This window comes from Saccopteryx bilineata, chromosome 1 (assembly GCF_036850765.1).
Source record: "Saccopteryx bilineata isolate mSacBil1 chromosome 1, mSacBil1_pri_phased_curated, whole genome shotgun sequence".
Lineage (NCBI taxonomy): Eukaryota > Metazoa > Chordata > Mammalia > Chiroptera > Emballonuridae > Saccopteryx > Saccopteryx bilineata.
This window is the reverse complement of record NC_089490.1, coordinates 324,503,909-324,526,990: the sequence shown is the minus strand read 5'-3', so window position 1 is coordinate 324,526,990 and position 23,082 is coordinate 324,503,909. Positions and strand designations below refer to the sequence as shown.

The 23,082-nt window shown below is 37.3% G+C and overlaps 1 protein-coding gene across 4 annotated transcripts in view; it reads left to right on the top strand.

The window, feature by feature from the left end:
- Positions 1 to 23,082, top strand: part of CEP57 (centrosomal protein 57) — a 56,770-nt gene that overhangs the window by 18,593 nt on the left and 15,095 nt on the right. For 2 of the 4 annotated variants that reach the window (XM_066248133.1, XM_066248124.1), the window contains exons 3-10: positions 5,243 to 5,422; positions 5,761 to 5,882; positions 12,197 to 12,313; positions 12,946 to 13,023; positions 16,655 to 16,762; positions 17,267 to 17,344; positions 20,380 to 20,618; positions 20,938 to 21,082. In XM_066248133.1, coding sequence (XP_066104230.1) covers positions 5,243 to 5,422; positions 5,761 to 5,882; positions 12,197 to 12,313; positions 12,946 to 13,023; positions 16,655 to 16,762; positions 17,267 to 17,344; positions 20,380 to 20,618; positions 20,938 to 21,082 — 1,067 coding nt within the window. Of the gene's footprint in view, positions 1 to 5,242; positions 5,423 to 5,760; positions 5,883 to 12,196; positions 12,314 to 12,945; positions 13,024 to 16,654; positions 16,763 to 17,266; positions 17,345 to 20,379; positions 20,619 to 20,937; positions 21,083 to 22,758; positions 22,848 to 23,082 lie in introns of all 4 variants that reach the window. The other 2 variants (XM_066248143.1, XM_066248151.1) reach the window with 2 other exon arrangements.

The following is a 23,082-nucleotide window of genomic DNA, read 5'->3' as shown; positions in this document are numbered from 1 at the left end:
TACATAAATATTTTTATGAAGAATAATTGTTTTCCTTTTTTTTAAATATGTGGTCTAAATGATGTTTCTTAATTTATACTTTATAAACCTCTTATTTCCGACTTAGAAGACAACTTGATTTTCATATATACTTTTACATTTCATTTGTGGTAGTACGTTATTTTGATTAAAGTATGTGAAAAAAATCTCCACAGATATGTAGTTGGAAAAGGAATAATATTTTAATAGCATTTCCAACAATTTGGATATTCTTTGATTATACACCAAAACTTAGCACATGATAGTTTCTTAAAATTTAGTTGGCAATATGTACTCTGAAAATATCAGTGAATTTTTTATACTCTGTGACACACGAGATTAAGAAGTGGTTGTAATTATGGTTGATTTATTACAGTGGAATCTAAAGAAATCTAGACGCAGGCTTCCAAAAGTTCTCCCTCATGAAGGACACACAGAAACACACTTCCTTCTTTAACAATGAACTAACTATACAGCATTTGTAGTGTTTCTGCCCAGGGAAGCTCAGTTAAGGTTCAGAGTACAGCTTTTATTTGTGATATTCACCATAAAACACGTTGTTTATATAGTCTAGGTAGATCTGTGCAGCAGAATTCAGAGCCTTTGGCCTACAAAGCATCTTATCAATTAGTAATCCAGGAAACATTCTAAAAGCCAAGTTCTTATAAATTAGCCAAGGTTCAAGCATGCTGTGTAAACATTTTCATCCTAGTACATTGAAATTTAATGTTTGCTCTGAAGTCTGTTAACATGTACAGTATTATTATTTTTCACTGACTTTTTTTCATTTTTCAATATTAGAGTTTGCTTCTTGTTCTAGAAATATATTTCCCACAGTATCTCTCCCTAATATATGAAGAAGAAATGTGGCAACTTTAATATAAATAGCGTAGTGATGCATGACCTCATAGATGTGAGGGCAGTAGAAGGGAAGAAAAAGCAAGGATTTGCTCACATACTTTTCAAAGGGGGGAGCGCAAGGTCTATCACTTACTTGGTCATCTAGAATGTTTTTCAACTTAAAGTGAGCATGTTAGTATGAAAAGTCAGTATTTGTGAAACTAAAAAGCTATGCCAAGTATAACTTTTGAAATGAAAATTTATAAAGCAATTTATTTAATTATCTGGACCCCCAAATCTCCCATTAAAACATTAGAAAATAGGCCCTGGCTGGGGTATCTCGGTTGGTTAGAGTGTGTTTGCAATAACTCAAGGTTGCAGGTTTGATCCCCAGTAAGGGCACATACAAGAATCAAGCAATGAATGCATAAAAAGTGGAACAACAATTCATTGTTTCTTTCGCTCTCTCATTCTCCTCCCCTTTTCCTCCCTCTCTCCCTCCTTCTCCCCCTTCTTCTTTCTCTCCTCCTTCCCTCCCTTTCTCTAAAATCAATAAATTAAAAGACTTTTTAAACATAAGAGAATAAGGGGATGAATTGAAAGTTTGCTATACTTCTTATAAGAACTTTGTTTTGTATAAAATTTTATTTTTGACATAGTAAATGCATTCAGAGATGTGTTCATGTATATATGTATGTATGTATTCATATGTATATATGTATACTGCTCACAAAAAGTAGGGGATATTTCAAAATGAATATGAAACAATAAAAAAGCATTTGTTTTTTGTTTTTTTTATTAAACAAGAACATCAGAAAACCAAACAGGCCTGACCAGGTGGTGGCACAGCATTGGACTGGGAGATGCGGGGGACCCAGGTTTGAGACCCCGAGGTCACCAGCTTGAGCGCAGGCTCATCTGGTTTGAGCAAAGCTCACCAGCTTGAACCCAGGGTCACTGGCTTGAGCAAAGGGTTACTCAGTCTGCTGTAGCCCCATGGTCAAGGCACATATGAGAAAGCAATCAATGAACCACTAAGGTGTTACAACGAAAAACTAATGATTGATGCTTCTCATCTCTGTTCATTCCTGTCTGTCTGTCCCTGTCTATCCCTGTCTCTGACTCTCTCTGGCTCTGTCTCTGTAAAAAGAAAAAGAAAAGCAGACAAGTCAAAGAAAGTTTTATTATGCAAATGAAATGCAAAACTAACTTATTTCACTGGTGAAAAGTACTATACAAAAGGCTGAAAGTAATGGAGTATCTGCACATTCCCTGATCCCCTAATTTTTGTGAGCAGTTTAAGTGAGGGAGGAGATAGTGAGACAAACTCCCACATGCACCCTGACTGGGATCCCCCCCACCCTCTAGCTACCCCCAATGCTCGAATCAGCCAAGCTATTTTTAGTGCGTGAGGCTGACACTGGGACCAACCAAGCCATCCTCTGTGCCTAGGCCAGTGCTCAAACCAGTTGAGGAGCCACTGGCTACGAGAGGGGAAGAAGGAACGGGTGAGGAGAGGAAGAGAAGCAAATGGTTGCTTCTCTTGCGTGCCCTGACCGGGAATCAAACCTAGAACATCCCTATGCCGGGCCAATGCTCTATCCACTGAGCAAGCTGGCCAGGGCCCATATATTTTAAAAAAAGATGTTAGGCATTGGTAGAATAAAGTTAGTATTTTTATGATACTCTTTATTTAAGACAAAATTAGAAAACATAATGCAGTTAGCTATTAGTGATAGAAACTCCCAGTCTGAGCTAGGTTTGGCATAAAGGAATCTTTTGGTTTACAAACATGCAAGGTAAGATTGAAAAACCAACAACAGGAAGGCAGATGGATATACAGGTGGACTTTAAGAACATATGACCCATACTTTCTCTTCACCTCTCTTTTTTTTCTGTGTAAGTTTTAAGTTGAAGTAATTCTGGCTTCAACTTTTTGGACAAAGTTTAAAAATCCCAAAAAGAGAGCCTGTGTTGAAGTCAGTTAGCTGGCGCCAGTTTTGTGAGAGGCTACTAAAAGGAAGTATATGTAAGTTGTAGTTATAGCCATGTTGAAGTAAGGGGAAATTTCCTGGAAAATTCCAGGTATGTAAACCAGGCCAGTAGTTTCAAAGATGTATGCTATGCTTCATATAATAAATATAGTAATAACAAGTCAAGGAAGCAAAATTAGAAAGCCTAAAGTACAACGGTAAAGAATAGGCCTGACGTGTGGTGGTGTAGTGGGTAAAGCATCGACCTGGAACACTGAGGTCACTGCTTCTAAACCCTGGGCTTGCCTGGTCAAGGCACATATGGGAGTTGATGCTTCCGGCTCCTCTCTACTTCTCTTTCCTTTTTCTCTCCTCTCTCAAAAAATGAATAAATAAAATCTAAAAAAAAAGAATAGGATGACATTGGGTATGATGAAAAATGTGATTATAAGACTCAAAAGAAAAGTCAATATATGCTTTTTAAGCCAAAGCTGAAACACAATGACACAGATTAAAAATAAAAGATTGACAAAGACATATTAGGGATATTACATATAAAAAAAAGATGGGTGGTATTATTGTCAGATAGATTAATATCATACAGAAATAGTTTTATAGAATAATAACAGTGAATAATACCCAGGTACCAGAAAAAAAAAGAAATTTAAAGCCTGAGGCAGTAAGGAGGGAAATAAACCCAAAAGCCTCAGGAACACCGAGGAGTCGTGGTATTAGATATATATAAAAGCTTTAGGTATTAGGATGCAGTTGAGGACAAGTTAGGACAGTAAATGTAGGTAGGAACTGGAGAACAAAACTTTAGACCCATGTGAGGTAGCTCCTGGAGTAATGCTTTCTTTGGAAAACTGTGTGATGAGACTAATGGAGAAAGAGAACTAGAACAGTTCATCCCCCTGGCCTGGGAAAAAGACTGTGGATAGAAAAGTCATCTCTGATAGATCAGCTTAGGGCTATTCTGTGTGCTCACTGAGGTACATACATGGATGAATGAATAGAGATGTACAGTGTTGACTCAGTAGAAACTCGTAATATTGTGAGTTGCATTTAAAGAATAATATGGGAGAGCTGCATTTTTTTTCTTTAATAGAAGAGTTTGCTCTGAATAAAGGATGGCCTCACTCTGTCAACTGATAATAACAGGTTATAGAGCTATAAAAATAGGAAGTGTAGAACTGTTACAGAACTAGATACTAGTAAAACAAAAAGTTCATAGACACAAATGTATATAAGGATGGAATTCTAAAAATGCATATGTTGACATGGAAAACAGTGGCTCATATGAGTAAGTTGTGATATGCCATTGTAGAGAGTAATACCACTAACATAAAAGCATAGAAAAAATAGCCTGACCAAGCAGTGGCGCAGTGGATAGAGTGTTGACTTGGGACACTGAGGACCCGGGTTTGAAACCTTGAGGTCGCTGTCTTGAGCACAAACTCACCAGCTTGAGCCCAAGGTTGCTGGTTTGAGCAAGCAGTCACTGGCTCAGCTGGCACCCCCCCCCCCCCAGTCAAAGAACATGAGAAAGTAATCAGTGAACAACTAAGGTGCTTCAACTATGAGTTGATGCTTCTCATCTCTCTCCTTTCCTGTCCGTCTGTCTGTCTCTCTCTCTCTCTCTCACACACACACACACAAATAAAAATAGAAAAGGATTTCAGCAAAATATTACTAATTATTCTGAGATGATAGGATTATGGATGTCATATTTTTCCTTGTCATTCCTGTTTTTTCTAAATTCAATGACTTTTTGCAAAAGAAAACAAAACATTGCATACTTACAATTATGTGTTGCACTATTTGGAAGGAAATTAATATAATCTTCAATATTTTTCATTATTGAGTAAGAAAAGAATGTGAATAATTTAATTTCTATTGCTATATGATATACAGTAGGTCCTTAATGTCGTTTCAAAGTTGTTTTGTTATAATATTGGTGAGATGCCCCAGGAACTTAATTGTTCATATCTAATCAGCCTATGGTAAATTGGTTTTGTTACATGTTTCCCTTAAAGTTGCAAAATCTATTATCAATTTTAAGTGAGGACTTACTGTATGGGAAGGTTGTTAAGAGAGTAGATCTTAAGAGTTCTCATCAAAAGGAGAAATATTTTTTTCTTTTTGTATCTGAGTAATGGATGTTAACCTGTTGTAGTAATCATTTTACAATACAGTACGTAGCAAATTATAAAAACTCGAAAAATATTTTTAATGGATTTTTAAAAAAAACAATTATATGATGATAACTGACATTTTACTGTTCCCAAAGAGTGATCTTCCACTGGACCCACCCATGAAATTTATATTTTATTTAGGTAAGGTTATTCTAAGTGAACTTTCTCCATATGTATATATTATTATCTTATAGTATCCATATTTGTGTTTGGCAGCCATATTTTCTGCTCTGAAGAATCTTCAGGATAAGATTCGACGCTTAGAACTTGAAAGGATTCAGGCAGAAGAAAGTGTGAAAACTTTGTCGAGAGAAACAATTGAATATAAGAAAGTATTGGATGAACAGATACAAGAAAGGGAGAATTCAAAAAATGAGGAATCAAAGCACAATCAAGGTTTGTTTAATTATTAGGAAACGGAACACTATTAAAATAAGAATTGTAAAATTACTCCTAAATTTCACATTAACATTTTTTAGTGGTCAGTCTTCAGGCACCCAAAACTGAATTATTCTCTGGTATTTTTTTAGGAGCAAGTGCCGATGTCATGAATTATATTTACTGACTGAATTCTAGGCAGATTAGACTAGCATATAGGGAGTGATTTAATTTTAGGTTATCGGAAAAGGCTTTGAGGGCTACTGAAAATTAAGTAGACTTCATTTCTTTTAGTAGGTTGTTAAAACTGTTCTATGAGTGACCTAAAATCTGCTTTTCTTACATACTCTTTTTAGAATTGACATCTCAGTTGTTAGCTGCAGAAAATAAATGTAATCTTTTAGAAAAACAGTTGGAATACATGCGTAATATGATAAAGCATGCAGAAATGGAAAGGACATCTGTCTTGGAGAAACAGGTATGGTTATCTCACAGATTCATTCTCAAGGACAGTTATGGGGAAAATTAGATTGACATTAAAGACCTTTGTTCTCAGTGAGAACTAATGATGCTGTTATAATAATCATTTTTCCTTTTATCTTAAAGTGTTCATTGGCAATAGTACCAGTAGTTCATTTTGAAAAACTAGTGTAAGCTTTGAGAAAAAATGTCATGTTTTTTTCCAACGTAGCTCTAAAGAGGGGTTTCTTTTTTGGATGAGCCACTTACCTACTGCTGTGTCTTCTACATACAGCTTTGATAGCTTCTGCTTTTAACAGTTAAAAGCACAAGACAAATTACTTGGGATCTATGTAGTGTCTGAAGATTTTATTGGCCTTGTTCCTGCTATATCTGGTAAAGTTTTACTTAAATTGGAAAAAGATTAATAGTAAGTTGTGAGATCTTTTCAAGTCATGTTAACTTCTTAGAGTCTATATTATAAGAAGTATAACATCATATTTTATATCCCTACTTCTTCAGTTTATGTAAAAACTCAAGGCAGCAGATTTCAAGGTTCTTTATACTTTAAAAAACTATGGTTTTAAAAAATATAGTTCACATACAATATTATATCAGTTTTTGGTTTACAAATAGTGATTTAACATTTATATATCTGTCACCATACAGTTATTGAGATTTGACTATATTTCCTATGTTGTATAATACAACCCCGTTATGTTTATTTCATTTTCATTTTTTTTTGTTTGTTTGTATTTTTCTGAAGTTAGAAGTGGGGAGACAGACAGACTCCCACATGCGCCTGACCGGGATCCACCCGGCGTTCCCACCAGGGGGTGATGCTCTGCCCATCTGGGGCGTCGCTCTGTTGCGGCCAGAGCCATTCTAGCACTTGAGGCAGAGGCCATGGAGCTGTCCTCAGTGCCCGGGCCAACATTGCTCCAATGGAGCCTTGGCTGCGGGAGGGGAAGAGAGAGACAGAGAGGAAGGAGGGGGAAGGGTGGAGAAGCAGATCGGCACTTCTCCTGTGTGCCCTAGCTGGGAATTAAACACGGGACTTCTACACGCCGGGCCGACGCTCTACCACTGAGCCAGGGCTGATGTTTATTTTATAACTGGAATTTTTACTTTTAAATCCCTTTTCACCTTTTTTGTTCCCCACCTGTCCCCACCCTCCCCTCTGTTAACCACTCTCTGTATCTGTGACTCTGTTTTATTGGTGCTGGGTTATATAGCTTTATATTCTGGATTGTAATGCTTATTGGATATACATTTTGCAAATATCTTCTGCCATTCAGATTTTTTTTGTTGTTGTTATTGTATTAATGGTTTTTTTGCTGTGCAAAGGATTTTTAGTTTGATATAGTCTCCTTTGCTTAGTTTTTCTTTTGTTACCCTAACCTCTCCTCCTGGGCCCCCTATAATGCAAATGTTAGTTTGTTTGATGTTATCCTAAAACTCCCTTAAAAGCATTTTATTTTTGCTGTTTTGATTGGAATAATTTCCACTATTCTGTCTTCCAGATCATTAATCTGTTCTTCTGTATCATCTAATCAGTTGATTCCCCCCCCCCCCCCCAGTGTATTTTTTCTTCTAGTTGTTGTATTCTTCAGCTTTGGTTGATTCTTTTTTATACTTTTTATTTTTTGAAATTCTCACTGTGTACCTCTATTCTTCCAAGTTCTATGAGGATTTTTATAGCTATTTGATTTTTTTTTTTTTTTCAGATAAGTTACCTAGATATGTGTCACTAGGTTTTTTTCTTTTCCTGGGTTTGAGTTTGTTCAGTATATGGAACATAATCCTCAGTCTCCTCATCTTGTTGTTTCTGTGAAGTAGGTGAAACAGCTACCTCTCTCAGTTGTAGAGGAGTGGCCTTGTATAGGCATGACCCTTGTTTAGACTGTGCATGCCAGTGGCTCTGGCAAGCTGGCTAGAGCTGGAGTGGGCACAGTCGGCATGTCCTGGGTCTGTCCTAGTGGGATGGGTATTTAGAACTGTGACAGGAATGTGCTGAGATGTTCTGGGACTTGCATTTCCAAATCCCTTCAGGTGGCAAGGTTGGAGCTGGGTAGGCCTGGGCGGAGGTGTCCTGGTGTGCTGAGCTCAGAGCTGCCCTGATGGGGTGGCTGCCTAGGGGTAGAGAGCTGTTGTCAACTAGGGGTTCTTAGTGTGCTGGGTGGCCTTGTAGGCCAGGTACAGTACTTAGCCTGAAGTCCCAGTCATGCTATCCAGGTGGAGGGAGAATGTAAATTGGCCTCATCCCAGAGACTTCTAGCAGTTCCCCACCCTTTTGGCAGTTGCTTTAGGGTTAATAAATGGATTTCTTAAAGCCTACGTGCCCTTTAAACCACTGGTTTGTTGACTGTGTCCCAGGGTAGGTAAAGGGCAGGGGCCTCTTGGAGATCTTCCTCTCTTCTGCAGGTTGCAGCAGCTGCGGTGGGGTCCCCATCCTTGCCATGTCTCCTCTGTCTCTCCTACCCTTGTCTTTGTGGTTGTTTGTTGTGCAGAAGTTGCTCAGTCAGCCTCTTCAGGAGTAGCTGTTTATATAGGTGTGTCTATATATATTCAGTGTGTCCACATGAGGAGGTGAGTTCAGGGTCTTTCTAAGCCACTATCTTGGACCTACCCCCCCACAGACACACCCATACTTTGAAAAACTGTCTACACTTGTTATTTTAAGGAAAATATACTTATCATACCACAGGTATTTTTTATTTAAATAACTTACACCTTTGTGAGAAGACATCTGTAATATCAGTCTTAATTTATATATATATAAAGTACATTTTGTTCCTATTATCAATCTAGAGTTTGAATTCATCACGAATACCACAATTTCTTGTCATCTTAACTTTTTTATGCAAAATTTGAAGGTTTGTATGCTTAACAATTTGCTAGATGCTCTGTAATATGAAAAATTTTATGCTTTTTACCTTTATTCAGCTGTTAGTCAAAGTTAGAGATATTAGACCTAAAAGAAATACTGAATAATTGTACAATATTTGAGAAGATGGTTTACTAATTATGGCATTGAGTATATTTCAGTGACCATATTTTTGGTTCCCAATTGGATCTTCTTTAGTTCATCTTTTTTTTATTGTTCTTTTAATGTGCCATCACTTTGGTATTTATTCCTTCATTTTATCTCTTTATACACTATAGAGACTGTTCTCAATTTCTTCTTAGTTGGCTGATGTCTTCAGAGTATCAGTCTGTCATTTATTGCATCTGCTGAATCTCACCTATGGCATCTTTATTTTTTCTAGAGGAAGTGTGTGTGTGTGTGTTTAATTTTTTTCTTTTTAATGGTGAACTTACATTCTTCTGAGGTTACCTCCCCACTGCCTTTGGGAATTTCATATTTCTAAATTGTGTTATAATCTTAGGAGGCAGTTGTAGATTTGCCTATGCTGAGAGTTACTGGTTTTCAGTGGTTCTGGTCCAGATTTATGTTTCTTTGTTGCCTGAGGAGGTTTTACATCATGCAGATGGTACATTGCGTGAGCTTTTTTGTCATGTTCCTGGTATATTTAATAAGTCAAGGCTCCAGTATTGCCTCGTGATCATTTGCTTCCCTATATCTTCACTGTTTCTGAGTTCCTTTACCTATTTTTGCATCTGGAGATTTTTCTTTCATGCTTTCAAACCTAACTATGTAACAATGTATTATTGCTGTAGTTTGTCTAACACTTCTATTTGGTAGATTGGGTGGGGAAGGGGGTATTCAGTTAGTCTGCCACATGATTAGAAATGTAAAACATATACAGTAAGGAATTAATTCTTTTCATTGAAATATTCTAGTTCTGGCCCTGGCCAATGTCTTAGTGGATAGAGCAGCGCCCTGGTGTGTGGACATCCCGGGTTCGATTCCCTGTCAGGGCACACAGGAGAAGCAATCACTGCTTCTGCCCCTTCACTCTCTCTTCCCCTCCCACAGCCAGTAGCTCGATTGGTTCGAGCGTGCCCCTAGGCACCGAGGATAGCTCAGTACTCAACCCTTGGCACCAGACCAGGTTGCCAGGTGGATAATCCTGGTTGGGGCGCATGCAGGAGTCTGCCTCTATCAATTTCCCTCCTCACCTGGAAATGAAAAAGAAATATTCCAGTTCTCAAGTTAGAAAGCAGTTGTAAAACAACAGTAAGATGTCTTCACTATTACAGGAATACCTTTTTTATTTTTGCACTTTATTTTATTGTGTTTTACAAATTGAAGATAAGATCCTTCACCAGAAAAAAGATTACAATTTGCTGAAGGCTCAGATGATGGTTAGCATTTTTTAGCAATAAAGTATTTTTTTATTAAATACATGTTTTAGACATAATGCTATTGTACACTTAATAGACTGCAGTTTTGTATAAACATGATGTTTATGTGCACTGGTAAAACAAACAGTTCTGTCTTGGGATATTTGCTTTGTTGCTGAAGTAGGGAAGCAGCCCTGCAGTGTTGCCGAGGAATGCCTGTTAGACACAGTCACATACGTTATAACGACATTTAGGTCAACTACAGACTACATATACGATGATAGCCCCATAAGATTACAATGGAGTTGAAAATTTTCTAGCACCTAGTGACATAGTTGTTGTAACACCACAGTGCAACAGATTACTTGAGTGTGTGTGGTGATGCTGGTCTAAACAAACTTACTATCCTTCTGGTCATATAAAACTACAGCAACTATGAACAGTACATTATACTTGATAATAAACAACCGTGTTACTGGTTTGTGAAGTTACTGTACTATCCTTTTTATTTTAAATTGTAGTCTTTCTACTTATAAAACGCTGTACTGTAAAACAAATGCTGCGTTATGTCAGCAGCACCCTCATACATCCACATTTACTGCTTCTCCTGATGGCATCTTTTTCTCTTGTGCTTGATTTACCCCTGTATTGTTTTGTACAGTAACATGCAGTATGGGTTTGTAACCTAAGAGCACTAGTCTATACAGTATAGTCTATACAGTATAGTGTAAGTCTATACTATGTAGGTTTGTGTAAGAACACTCTTTGCTGTATGCACAATGACACAGTTGCCCAACATGATGCATTTCTAAGAATGTGTCACTGTTTTTAAGTGGTGCATGACTATTGGTAATAGATGACTTTGAGTTATAGCTCCATTTCATCAATAAATTTTAAATATTCTATTTAATAGGAATGGTTCCAATAAAATATGATTTTTGCCAATTTTTATCTTGATGTAGTCTTTTAAGGGCATTAAATTATCTACTGTGGTGGACAGAAGGAAATTAGTAATTCACATAAATTCCTAAAAAATTATTGCTTTATATTATTTTGTCAATTCGAATTTACAATAATATATTACCTATTGCTGTAGACTTGAATGATAAGAAGGTACACTCTTTACAAATTCAAGTATATGATATTTTGGCTTTTTACTAGTAGACCTCAATTTAGCATTTTTCCTTTTTTTTTTTTTTTTTTTTGTATTTTTCTGAAGTGAGAAGCAGGGAGACAGAGAGACAGACTCCAGCATATACCCAATTGAGATCCACCCAGTATGCCCACTAGGGGGCGTTGCTCAATTGCAACTGGAGCCATTTTAGCACCTGAGGTGGAGGCCATGGAGCTATCCTCAGAGTCTGTGCCAACTTTGCTCCAGTGGAGCCTTGGCTGTGGGAGGGGAAGAGAGAGAGAGAGAGAGAGAGAGAAGAGAGAGGGGGAAGGGTAGAGAAATAAGTGGTCACCTGTTCTGTGTGCCCTGGCTGGAAATTGGATTCAGGACTTCCGACACGCCAGCTGACGCTCTACCACTGAGCCAACCAGCCAGGGCAGCATATTTCCACTTCTTATCCTAGTTTGTTTAATAGTTCATGGTGTGATTGTCAGTTCTTAAACCTGATAGGTGGCAGTCTTTTTAAATAATCCTAAACCTGAAAAAAATTTATGTTTGACATAAAATTCAGAGGACATGTAAATAATAGATATCAAAGCCGTAATTATTGCCTTAATAAAGAGATTAATTATTTAAGAGAACCAGACTAATTGAAAGTGTGTGTGTCTATATGTCTAGTAAATCCCTGCTATCTCAAAGCATAATGACAATCTCACTATAATTGAACCAAATGTTAAATATATAGTATAAAATGAGGATAGGAGTCCGCTGATATTAATTTATGTTCCTGTGGTTTTATCTTAATACTGCTTTTCTAGAATTCCTCTGCGGTATCAAAGTAGTTTTATGAAAGGCCAGAAAAAAATAGCATACAGGGTATGCTAAGTTGTACTCAATGTTGTTTTTCAGGGTTTTTGTTTTGGTTTGTGTTGTGGTCAAATTACCATGTTGTATTTAATATTGTTTCCCAGGTTTCCCTAGAAAGAGAACGACAACATGATCAAACACATGTTCAAAGCCAGCTTGAAAAATTGGACCTTCTTGAGCAAGAGTATAACAAACTGACTGCAATGCAGGCCCTTGCAGAAGTCAGTGAATGCATTTTTTACTCATCAATGTATAATAGTGATTCTTATGTAAATGGGGAAATTTTGTAGCATTGGATATTTATAGAAAAGTGATTTTATAACAACGAAATACTAATTTTTAAAAGGAAGAAATGTAATTTGGAAAGAATGTCCATATTTTAAAATCTTGATGTACATGAAGGGTATTTTTTGTTTTTTTGGCATTTTTAATATTTGAAGATTAAATATAATATATTTGAGTATTCCTAAGGCTTGTAGTATCACTTGGTTTAAGTTGTCTATGACCTAATTTTAGTGCTAATTGGTTCTCTTGGGAAGTACTGAATAATGCTGCCACTGACGTTTCGGATTCAACTTCCATCTAACCTGAGTGCCTTCATACAGAGCTGTGTTCTTTGGCCCTAGGTTTTACTCATAATTTTCCTGAACATCACAGCTACCTCCCAAATGACTGATAATGAATCACAAGGGAGTGTCATGGAAACTAGCAAATCCACAGCCATTACTAGAGTAAACTAACAAGATTATAGTTACTATGTGAAAATTTTACACATACTCCTCTGTTGCTATATTAAAATTTTACAAATAGACAATAAGAGTTTTTCACTGTTACCACTTTGTTCTTTAAATAGAAAAAAATGCAGGAGTTGGAAGCAAAACTTCATGAAGAGGAACAGGAAAGAAAGCGTATGCAGGCTAAAGCGGCCGAGGTAAACTGAGATGGGAACAGTTAGGCTCCTCATATTTTTACTGTTTTTATATAAATAAATGATTAATTGTAGAGAAGCATCAACTCATAGTTGCAGCACTTTAATTGTTCATTGATTGCTTTCTCAAATGTGCCTTGACCCGGAGGGGGGGTGTCCAGCTGAACCAGTGACTCCTTGCTCAAGCCAGCGACCATGGAGTCATGTCTATGATCCAGTGCTCAAGCTGGTAAGCCTTTGCTAAAGCTGGTGTCTTTGGGGTTTCAAAACTGGGTCCTTGCCTGACCAGGCGGTGGCACAGTGGATAGAGCGTTGGGCTGGGATGTGGAGAACCCAGGTTCAAGACCCCAAGGTTGCCAGCTTGAGTGCGGGCTCATCTGGTTTGAGCAAGGCTCACCAGCATGAGCTCAAGGTCGCTGGCTCGAGCAAGGGGTCACTCGGTCTGCTGTAGCCTCCCCGTCAAGGCACATATGAGAAATCAATCAATGAACAACTAAGGAGCCGTAACGAAGAATTGATGTGTCTCATCTCTTTCCCTTCCTGTCTGTCCCTATCTGTCCCTCTCTCTGTCTCTGCCACAAAAAAAATAAAAAAAATAACTGGGTCCTCAGCATCCCAGGCCGATGCTTTATCCACTGTACCACTGCCTGGTCAGGCTCTATTAGAAGTATTGGAAAGCCATTGTTCAGCATCCTATTTATAGGTGCTTTATTTTTCATGATGACTCAAGACAGCAGTTGAGATAGTGGGCTGCCCCAGTAGCTATTGACATGCAAATTTACAAAAGCTGCCATTTTCAGAAAATGAGTTTTGCTCACTAGTCTTGAATTTTTTTTTTAAAGATGTTTATTGTATTGATTTGGGGGTGGGGGAGAGACAGGAACATTGACCTGCTCCTGTATGTGCCCTGAACCAGGCAGGAATCGAACAGGCAACCTCTGCACTTTAGGACGAGGCTTCATCCAGCCAGGGCTGGTCTTGAATTTTATCCCATTTAATGGCCACTAGGTAGAACAGGTAAGTCAGTGTGAATTCACAAAAATATTGAGTTTATATACAACAACCAGAACTGCATTTTTAGAGGGAGTAACACTTCTGTACCCAATAAGTCTTACTTACAGGCTCAAAATAAAAGACTTAACGTTTATAACTGTTGACTCTCCCCTTATGAGCTTAGTTATTCAGATATCTCCCATGTATTTCCCTCCCTCATTCTAGACTCTTTTATAACATTTAAATGTCTTTTCTCATTATAATCTTAACATGAGAAACAGGTCCTGATTCCAAAACAGTTGGGTTGGGAGTAGAGGCTTTGTAGTTGTGGCTGTGGCCAGGTGCCAGCACTACCCCGGGTCACTTCTGAGTCAGCTCTCAGACTGTCACCATTCTGTTCCTCTCATCTTTGTTGTCTGTTCCTTCCCATGCTTTCCAGTATTCACTGACTTCTATTCTTGAACCTGATATTTTCTCAAATATTTACCTTTTGATCGATTTGTCTATTTTTTCCCTTCAGTGTGCTTTCTGAGTTATATAGTCCTGTAGCTTTATTTTTGACTATCAACAAATATTGAAATTACTTGGGTTTCTCTGCCTATTCCACTTTAGGGTGGGCCACTTTACTGTGTCTACATTTCCTCACTTGTAACATGAACTTCTAGATTGTGCTTTATATACATTGTGGTGGTAAGTTCTGTTGTACATGAAATACAAAATTAAACAAGTTCATTATCTTACTATAAAAATTATTTTGTGATCATTTTGCTTTTTTATTTAGCAGTCCAACATAGGGACCAAATCAGTGATTATTGATAATGTAGTGTCAGAAAAGGTTTTGAGTTCTGATAGTGAACACTATTGTAGTGGAACAACAATGGCAGTATGATAAGTGGTTCCAACTCTGGGTGACCCTAATTTGTAGCCTTAGGCAAGATATTTAACCATTCAGAGCTTGAATTTTACTATAGATAAATGGATCTTTGTTTTATATCTTAGTCGTTAGATCAAAATAGAGAAAAATAATGATAGCACCTTTGAAACATTAAAATCTGCCACACAAATATATGACATCTACTGGGAAGAACTCAAAAGCTGGAAGTTAAAATATTCCAAAAAAATTGTTCTTCTGTATACTGTTAAAACTCTTTGGCTTCTTAGGTCTTCCAGAATAGTAATTTCATGTTCACCGAATTATCCTTACTCAGTTATTCTTTGTATAAAGCATTATTAGATGTGTGGGAATTTGATTCTCCTGAGAATTAAGAGCCTTTATTTCTTTGTCACTAAATAGATTCTTTTCCTAGAGAATTCAGCCATTGTAGAAGATATTCGTAGTGATCTCAGTACTCCTTTTAACTAAACCATATTGGTTCTTAATGTTCTAGCTCCATCTTAATTTTCTGGGGAACTTTAGAATACTTTTTAATACAAAATTTCCCCAACCTCGAAGGTTCAAAAACATGAGGTCTGGAGGGGAGCAATGTGACTTTTTCTCATAAACTTAACAATTTTGATATATAGGCAGGTTTGAAAACCACTAGACTAATAAACTTGTAAATGTGTATGTGTATATTAAATTTTTTATTTTTAAATAAAGTTGTGAGTTGGTTTAGGGAAAATAGCTGTTATTGTTTGAAATCCTTAGTAATTGCTTGTAGAATTTCAATCATATAGTTAGGGGGGAAATTTTAATGTAGTTAGTTGTTAAGCTTCTAGAGAAAGCAGCTTGATGACATTTGCTGACAAACCTTCCCGTTTAGACATCAATTTCCAGTTTCATTTTCCTATATTGTAAGTCTATGAGTTTTTCAAAGAAGACATGTATTTTGCTCTCAAGCTGCTGTTGTTTCTGGCACTGCTGTAAATTCTGTGTGCAGAAGGAAGAAAATACTGAGGCATTGGTTTGCAGTTAGATATAGTGAATTTAACTCATCAGCTATAATTTATGGAGCAACTATAAATAACGGAGTTAAGGCCCTGGCCGGTTGGCTCAGTGGTAGAGCGTCGGCCTGGCATGCAGAAGTCCCGGGTTCGATTTCTGGCCAGGGCACACAGGAGAAGTGCCCATCTGCTTCTCCATCCCTCCCCCTCTCCTTCCTCTCTGTCTCTCTCTTCCCCTCCCGCAGCCAAGGCTCCATTGGAGCAAAGATGGCCCGGGCGCTGAGGATGGTTCCTTGGCCTCTGCCCCAGGCACTAGAGTGGCTCTGGTCGCAACAGAGCAATGCCCCGGAGGGGCAGAGCATCGCCCCCTGGTGGGCAGAGCGTCGCCCCCTGGTGGGTGTGCCGGGTGGATCCTGGTCGGGCGCATGCAGGAGTCTGTCTGACTGTCTCTCCCAGTTTCCAGCTTCAGAAAAATACAAAAAAATAAATAAATAAAAATAATGGAGTTAACAGGTTCCAGGCTAAAGCAAGGACAAATTTAACACTGCATTTCAGGATAAATTGAGATGCTGGTTTTGATATAATATGTTTGACAAATGCTGACATATTGGTTCAAGACAGGGTTATATAACTATGATGAATTTTTTTAGTTAGATACTCCTGTAAGTTTTTATAGGCTTTAATTTTACAAATTTCACATTGTATAATAGCTTTTATTTCTACAGCACTAACTTTAGGCATTCATATTTTTTCCTAGTTGCAGACAGGTCTAGAAACAAATAGACTTATCTATGAAGATAAGGCAACTCTTTGTGTTCCCAGTGCAAGAAGAATTAAAAAAAAGAAATCAAAACCACCAGAGAAGGTAAGAAAACCACCAGTAAGCCAAAGAGCTGATTATTGTTGGGCATAATTTATGTGAAAACACTTGTAAACCACGTGATTCTATAACCTTTGATGAGTAAATGAAATCTCTTTCATTCTGTGGGGAAAATGGGGATAAGTAATACCTACTTCTAAATTTTTACCCTGATAGTGAGATAATGTATATGAAAGCATTTTAGAACTACAGAACACTGCATAAATATTAGTTGTTAATGTCCAGTATTGCATTAATTACCTTTTGCTCTTAAAATGTTTTAGACACACACACTCACACACCACTAGACTATCACTGCTGTTTTGTCAGGTACCATTTTTTCTTTCCTCGGCTAGGATGCATGTTGACAAGTATTAGGAGCTTAAGACCATAATGCCAGTATAGATGAGGCAAGTTAGTAGCCTGGCAGGAAGCTCCATTTTCAGGGTAGTTGCATATAGTTAGTTTTATTGTCATGTGAGTGAAATTGTCTTCTTTCTTTCCATTCAGAAAGGCTCTAGGAACTATTTTGCTGTACAGCCACATTATAGATTATGCTTGGGTGACATGCCATTTGTTGCTGGAAAGGTAAGTTGGTTGAACTCTAGATTTTAGATCTTTGAATTAAATTCACCTCTTTGCCTACTGTATACCTATAAATGGTGGAAACATTTTCTGCTCTTTTGTCAGTGTGGATCACAGTGATGTGAGAGTGGATGGAGAAAGGTTTTATGGGATTGGAGGAGTAGGAGGACACTTGTAAGCAGATAAAGTATTTGCGAAGGGAAGTTACTAACCTGATTAGAGACCCCAGTTTGGAGAAGGTGTAGTTGCAGAGAAGGGTCCAGGGAATAAGAAATAGTATGTTTGTAGCATTGAATTTTTAGCATCAACCCTGTTGATTTATATTTAGATATGGATATTAAAATAAATATCACATTATGTTTATCCTCAAACTCCCCCCCCCCCCATGGAATCTTCAGTGAAAGTTTGGGAAATGAACTATTTCCTAGCTTTTCCACTTGCCCTTTGTGGATGTGTGAAACACAGATAACTTGAAAAGAAAAAATATTGTTGTTGGCTCTGTGCTGCCCTCTCCCTGAGTCACTCTGTTGTTGCATTGCACATCCTCTTTGACCTGTGATTTCCCTTATATTTTACTCCTGTCAGGCTTCTTTCATTTGACCATAGAATCTCTGATTTAGGTTGGAAATTGAGGTTCTCAGAGATGACCAGCTGCATCAGAATCACTGAGTATGCATTTGAAAAAGCAGGTTACAGAGCCCAGCCATATTCCTACTAAGTCAGAATTTTTTAGGAGTGGGGTCTAGAAAGTATTTTTAACTCTTGCCTGGTCCCAGTCTAATGTGCAGTTTGATTCTTACACATGTCCTCGTCCAGTCTTTTAATACAGAAACCTGTATATTCTGTTTAAATTTATTTACTGATGAGACATCAGTGGTCCATGTGAATCCCTAGGAGTAGAAAAAGACCGGAATAGAATTTATACAGAGATAGATTTAACTGACTTAAGAACGTGCAGATAAAGCTATAGAAATATATGTGTTTACCTCTTTGCTAGTATACCCTTCTTGATTACTGTACATTTATATAGTGAATCTTAATTAACATAAGAGAAAGTGATTCCTCCTATTTTATTCTTTTTAAAAATTGTTTTAGCTTTTCTAGTTCCTTTGCTTCTCTATATTTTTAAAATAAACTTGCTCTATGGGGAAAAAAATCTTATTGGATTATGATTGAATTTGTATTACATCTATAGATCAATTTGGGGAGAATTGACATCCTTTTTGAGTCTTCCAGCCCATGAATACAGTATATCTCTCATTTATTTAGTTGATTTCTTTTATCAGGGTTTTATGGTTGTTGATATATTAGTTACATGTGTTTTATTAGACTTATACTCATTTTTCTTTTCTGAGTGATTGTAAATTGTAGTTTTCAGTCTGTATGATCACTGCTAGTATATTTGGTTTTTGTATGTTGGTCTTACATTCTCTTACTTTGCTGAATTCACTTATTAGTTGTAGGAATTATTTTTTGGATTACTTAAGATTTGCTATGTAGAGAATCATATCTATAAATAGGACAGTTTTCACTTTACCTTTTTAATTTGTATACCTTTTATTTCCTTTTCTTTCCTTACTGCACTGGCTAGGATTTCCAGTTACTATGTTGAGTAAGAGTGATAGAATGGACATTCTTGCATTTTTTCCTCATCTTAAGGGGAAGGCATTGTCTTTCACCACTGAGCATGATATTAGGTATAGGTTCTTGTCAGAGCACATTATCAACTTGAGGCAACTTCCCTGTTCCTACTTTACTGAGTGTTAATGTCCTGAATGGGTGTTTGATTTTTTTAAATGCTTTTCTTCATCAAATGATATGATTATACAGTTTTTTATTTTTACCTATTGAGAGCTGGATTTCATTGATTGATTGTTGGATATTGAAGTAGCCTTGCACTCCCGGAATTAAGTCCACTTGGATGTGGTTCTTTGTATAAATTCAGTTGACTCCCTAACAATAGAAACTATGATAAAAAGAATATCTGTTTAGCTTAGCACAGTGGTTTCCAAATCTGGCTCATCAGAATCTACTTGGCAGGCTTAAAAATAAACATTTCCAACCCCTGACCCCACACTGATTGAGTTTGGGGTGCTGCCTAGGAATCTGTATTTTAAATAAGCTGTCTGGATGGTCCTTTTGGAGCCAAGGTAGCTCAGCCATTTGAGAGTTGAAATAGCATTTTAAGATTACTGTTTAGTGTTCAAAACATAAAAATGTTGAGGCTACTGGGTTTTTCCTGTTGATTATGTGACAAACATGACTTTTGTGCTTTCTACTAGTCAAGGTTTGAGAAATGAATAGCCATCTCTATCACCTAGAAGGACAAACATGATTTAATAGGTGAAATAGATGTGCAAACACAGTTAGAATATCTTGTGATAAATACTGGGATAGAGATAAAGGCCATAAGTGAATCTGAGTGTAGACAAATTACCTGGAGGTTTTAAGGAAATATTTAAAAATTATATATTTGAACTGGATTTTAAAGTATGGTATAAAAGTCATCACACAAAAGAAAATGGTATGTGCCAATAAGTTTATTCACATAATGCAGAGAAATTAGGAGATGGGACCAGGATGCCAGGGAGCATAAATTGCAGCTCAGTTGATATAGGGCCTTATTTTCTATATTGAGGAGTTTCGAATGAAAAAGCTCAACATCAGAGGATTTCAAATAGAACAAAATGATCAGAATAGTGTTAGGATAACTGACAGCGCTATGGAGTTAGAGACTAAGGAGATCGGGAGCAGAGACTAGTTAGGGTGTTCTTCCTTTGGCTAATAGAGGGGGGTGTATAAACCAAGTGAATTAATTGACAGTAGGGGGTAGCAAATAAAAGCTACATTGGAGATATTTAAAATTTTAAGCCCATAGGTGTTGCTAATTGATTTAAGTAGAGTAGGAGACTTAATCATAGGCTAGACATAATCATAGGCTAGTATTTTGGTGGGGGAGGTCTTTTTACCCAGATTAGGGAGTGAAGAGAAAACAGACTTAAAGGATGTGGCTTTAAATTCTCTTCATTTTTCTTCAGTCCACCAGTCCCAGTCATGCTGTGGTTGCCAATGTTCAGCATGTCTTGCATCTAATGAAACAACACAGTAAAGTTTTGTGCAATGATCGAGTGGTCAACAGTGTTCCTTTGGTAAAGCAAGTACCTTCACGGAGTGGTAAAAGTAAGAAGTCAGTAAGGCCTCCCTCCTCTAGCAGCATTAATGAAGAGTTGTCCGAAGTCTTACAGACTTTACAAGATGAATTTGGGCAAATGAGCTTGTGAGTTTCCATTTTTTTGTTTGTTTTCTTAAAATTACATTTAGTTGTAAAATCTCGTTTTAACTTTGACTTTATTAGTCCTATCTTTTGTTTGTTCAACAAATATTTGTTGAGCATAGTCCTTGCACCAACCACTGAGCAAATATGTAACAAATACAACTATTACAATCACTGATAATTTGGAAATTTATTTGTTGCAGTAGTTAAAAAATTGAGACATATTTTAATGCTCAGAGTGGTTCTGTGGTGAGTGAGATGTATGGACCTAACCATGGAAACATAGGACACTTAACCACGCCTAATTTTTGTCTTTATATAGCGATCACCAGCAGCTTGCAAAACTTATCCAAGAATCACCAACCGCTGAACTGAAAGACAATTTAGAATGCGAACTAGAAGCATTAGTGGGAAGGATGGAGGCAAAAGCCAGTCAAATAACTAAAATTCGAAAGTATCAAGCCCAGGTAACTCAGGTTTGCTTCACTCGTTTCTAATTAAAAAAAAAACAGAACAAAAAACTCTGTCTTCAAATATATATATTAATTGATGGCATTGTAAGTGTGTGATAGATAGGGAGCCACAGAAAGTCTTTATTTAGATACTTGTTAATTCAGTTTATTATTAAGAGTTGGTGTTAAGTGGGCCAGGAAAAAGGACGCTGTCTTGTAGTCTCTTAGAATAGATTTTATCATCTAAAATACATCTTTTAGCCTGACCAGGCGGTGGCACAGTGGATAGAGGGTCGGACTAGGACACAGAGGACCCAGGTTTGAGACCCTGAGGTCGCAAGCTGGAGGCTCATCTGGCTCTGAGTGTGGGGTCGCTGGCTTGAGTGCGGGGTTGCTGGCTTGAGCAAGGGGTCACTTGCTCTGCTGTAGCCCCCCATCAATGCACATATGGGAAAGCAATCAGTGAACAAGCAATCAACGAACAAGTAAGATGCCGCAACGAAGAATTGATGCTTCTCATCTCTCTCCCTGTCTGTCTGTCCCTATCTGTCCCTCTCACTCACTCTGTCTCTGTCAAAATAAATAAATAAATAAATAAAAATAACATCTTTAAAATACTGGATGTTTCCTATTCTGATATTAACATAAACTTAATTTCTGTGATGAATATAAATGTTTCTAAGTTATCCAAGTCTTTTTAAAAGCACATAGAAGTTCTCATTTCTAAAGGAACATCAGGTATAACTACAGTATGTTAAAAAAATTTAGATATATTTGGTACTAATTATATTAAACAACCATTTATTTGGTATCTACTAAGTACAGTGGGAAGTCACTGCAGGGTTTTCATCTGGAGAGAAACGGAATGATTCATGTATTTAAGAGATTATTGTGGCTGCTGGGAGGGTGATGGGGATGGAGCAGAAAGGCCAGGAGACCAGGAAGCCGTGTAAGCCCACCTCTATCAGTGACTGCAGGTGGGGAGTAGACAAGTCAAGGTGTGCTTTGGAAGTGGAAACATTGGGGCTACTTGCTGCTGGAATTGACGTGGAGCAAGAGGATGGTCAGTAAATGCTGACTGAAGTGGAGAAGGCTGAGAGCAGGACGGCTTGGCTGACATGTATTGGTTGGCTGCTGTGTAATAGGGACAGTGCAGAGTGCTTTGGATATGTCGTCTTATTTTTCATAGAAGGTTTGGGAAGTATATACATTATTTCATTTTATAGGTGAGAAAACTGGAGTTACTTAGGTAGACATATCCTTATCCTAAGTGAAATTAAGTAACTTGTCCAAGGACATATTAAGCTTACTAGGATGCAAACTTGGGTCCTTTCAACTCTGAATCCTGAGATTTTAAGCACTTTTTCTAAAATTTGCTTTCAAAGAAAAATATTCCTGTAGGAGTGATGATTTGTTTCTTATGCATTACACTGACTTTATTCTAATGGAATACTGCCCTGCCAGCAGTAATTCATTTTCACCAGCAGCTAAAGTAAAAATAAAGCTCCCTATTTAAAATTAAGTTATTCTAATAATAGTGAAATAGTAAAATTAAAATTCCTTTCATAGTATTGTTACCACTACATGTCTTCATCTGGAACATGCTGCTTTGCCTGCTCAAACTAGAGTGTCTTTTCTTCTCCATCTGCTGTCCTGACTTCCTGTTTCTCATTTTTTCCCTCCTCCATGAGCTCTTCCCCCGAGCACCTCACTTCTCACTCAGCCCGTTCCACACTTCGGCAACAACGCTGTCCTAACTTCTGAGACTGCACCACAGTTGGTTTGTTTACTTGTTTGTGTGTCACTGTATATTTTAAGCACTAAGTAATAAGTGACTAGTACAATAGATTTTTGAAGCCTTTTTAAAAGTAGACCCATAATAAACTCACAAAAATTAGGGGATATTTTATCACTTAATATTCATTTTTTGAAATGTCCTCTAATTTTTGTGAGCAGTATATATCAATTGCATTTCAATTGATATGAGAGTTTAATGGTGGTTTTCAGAAGAGAAT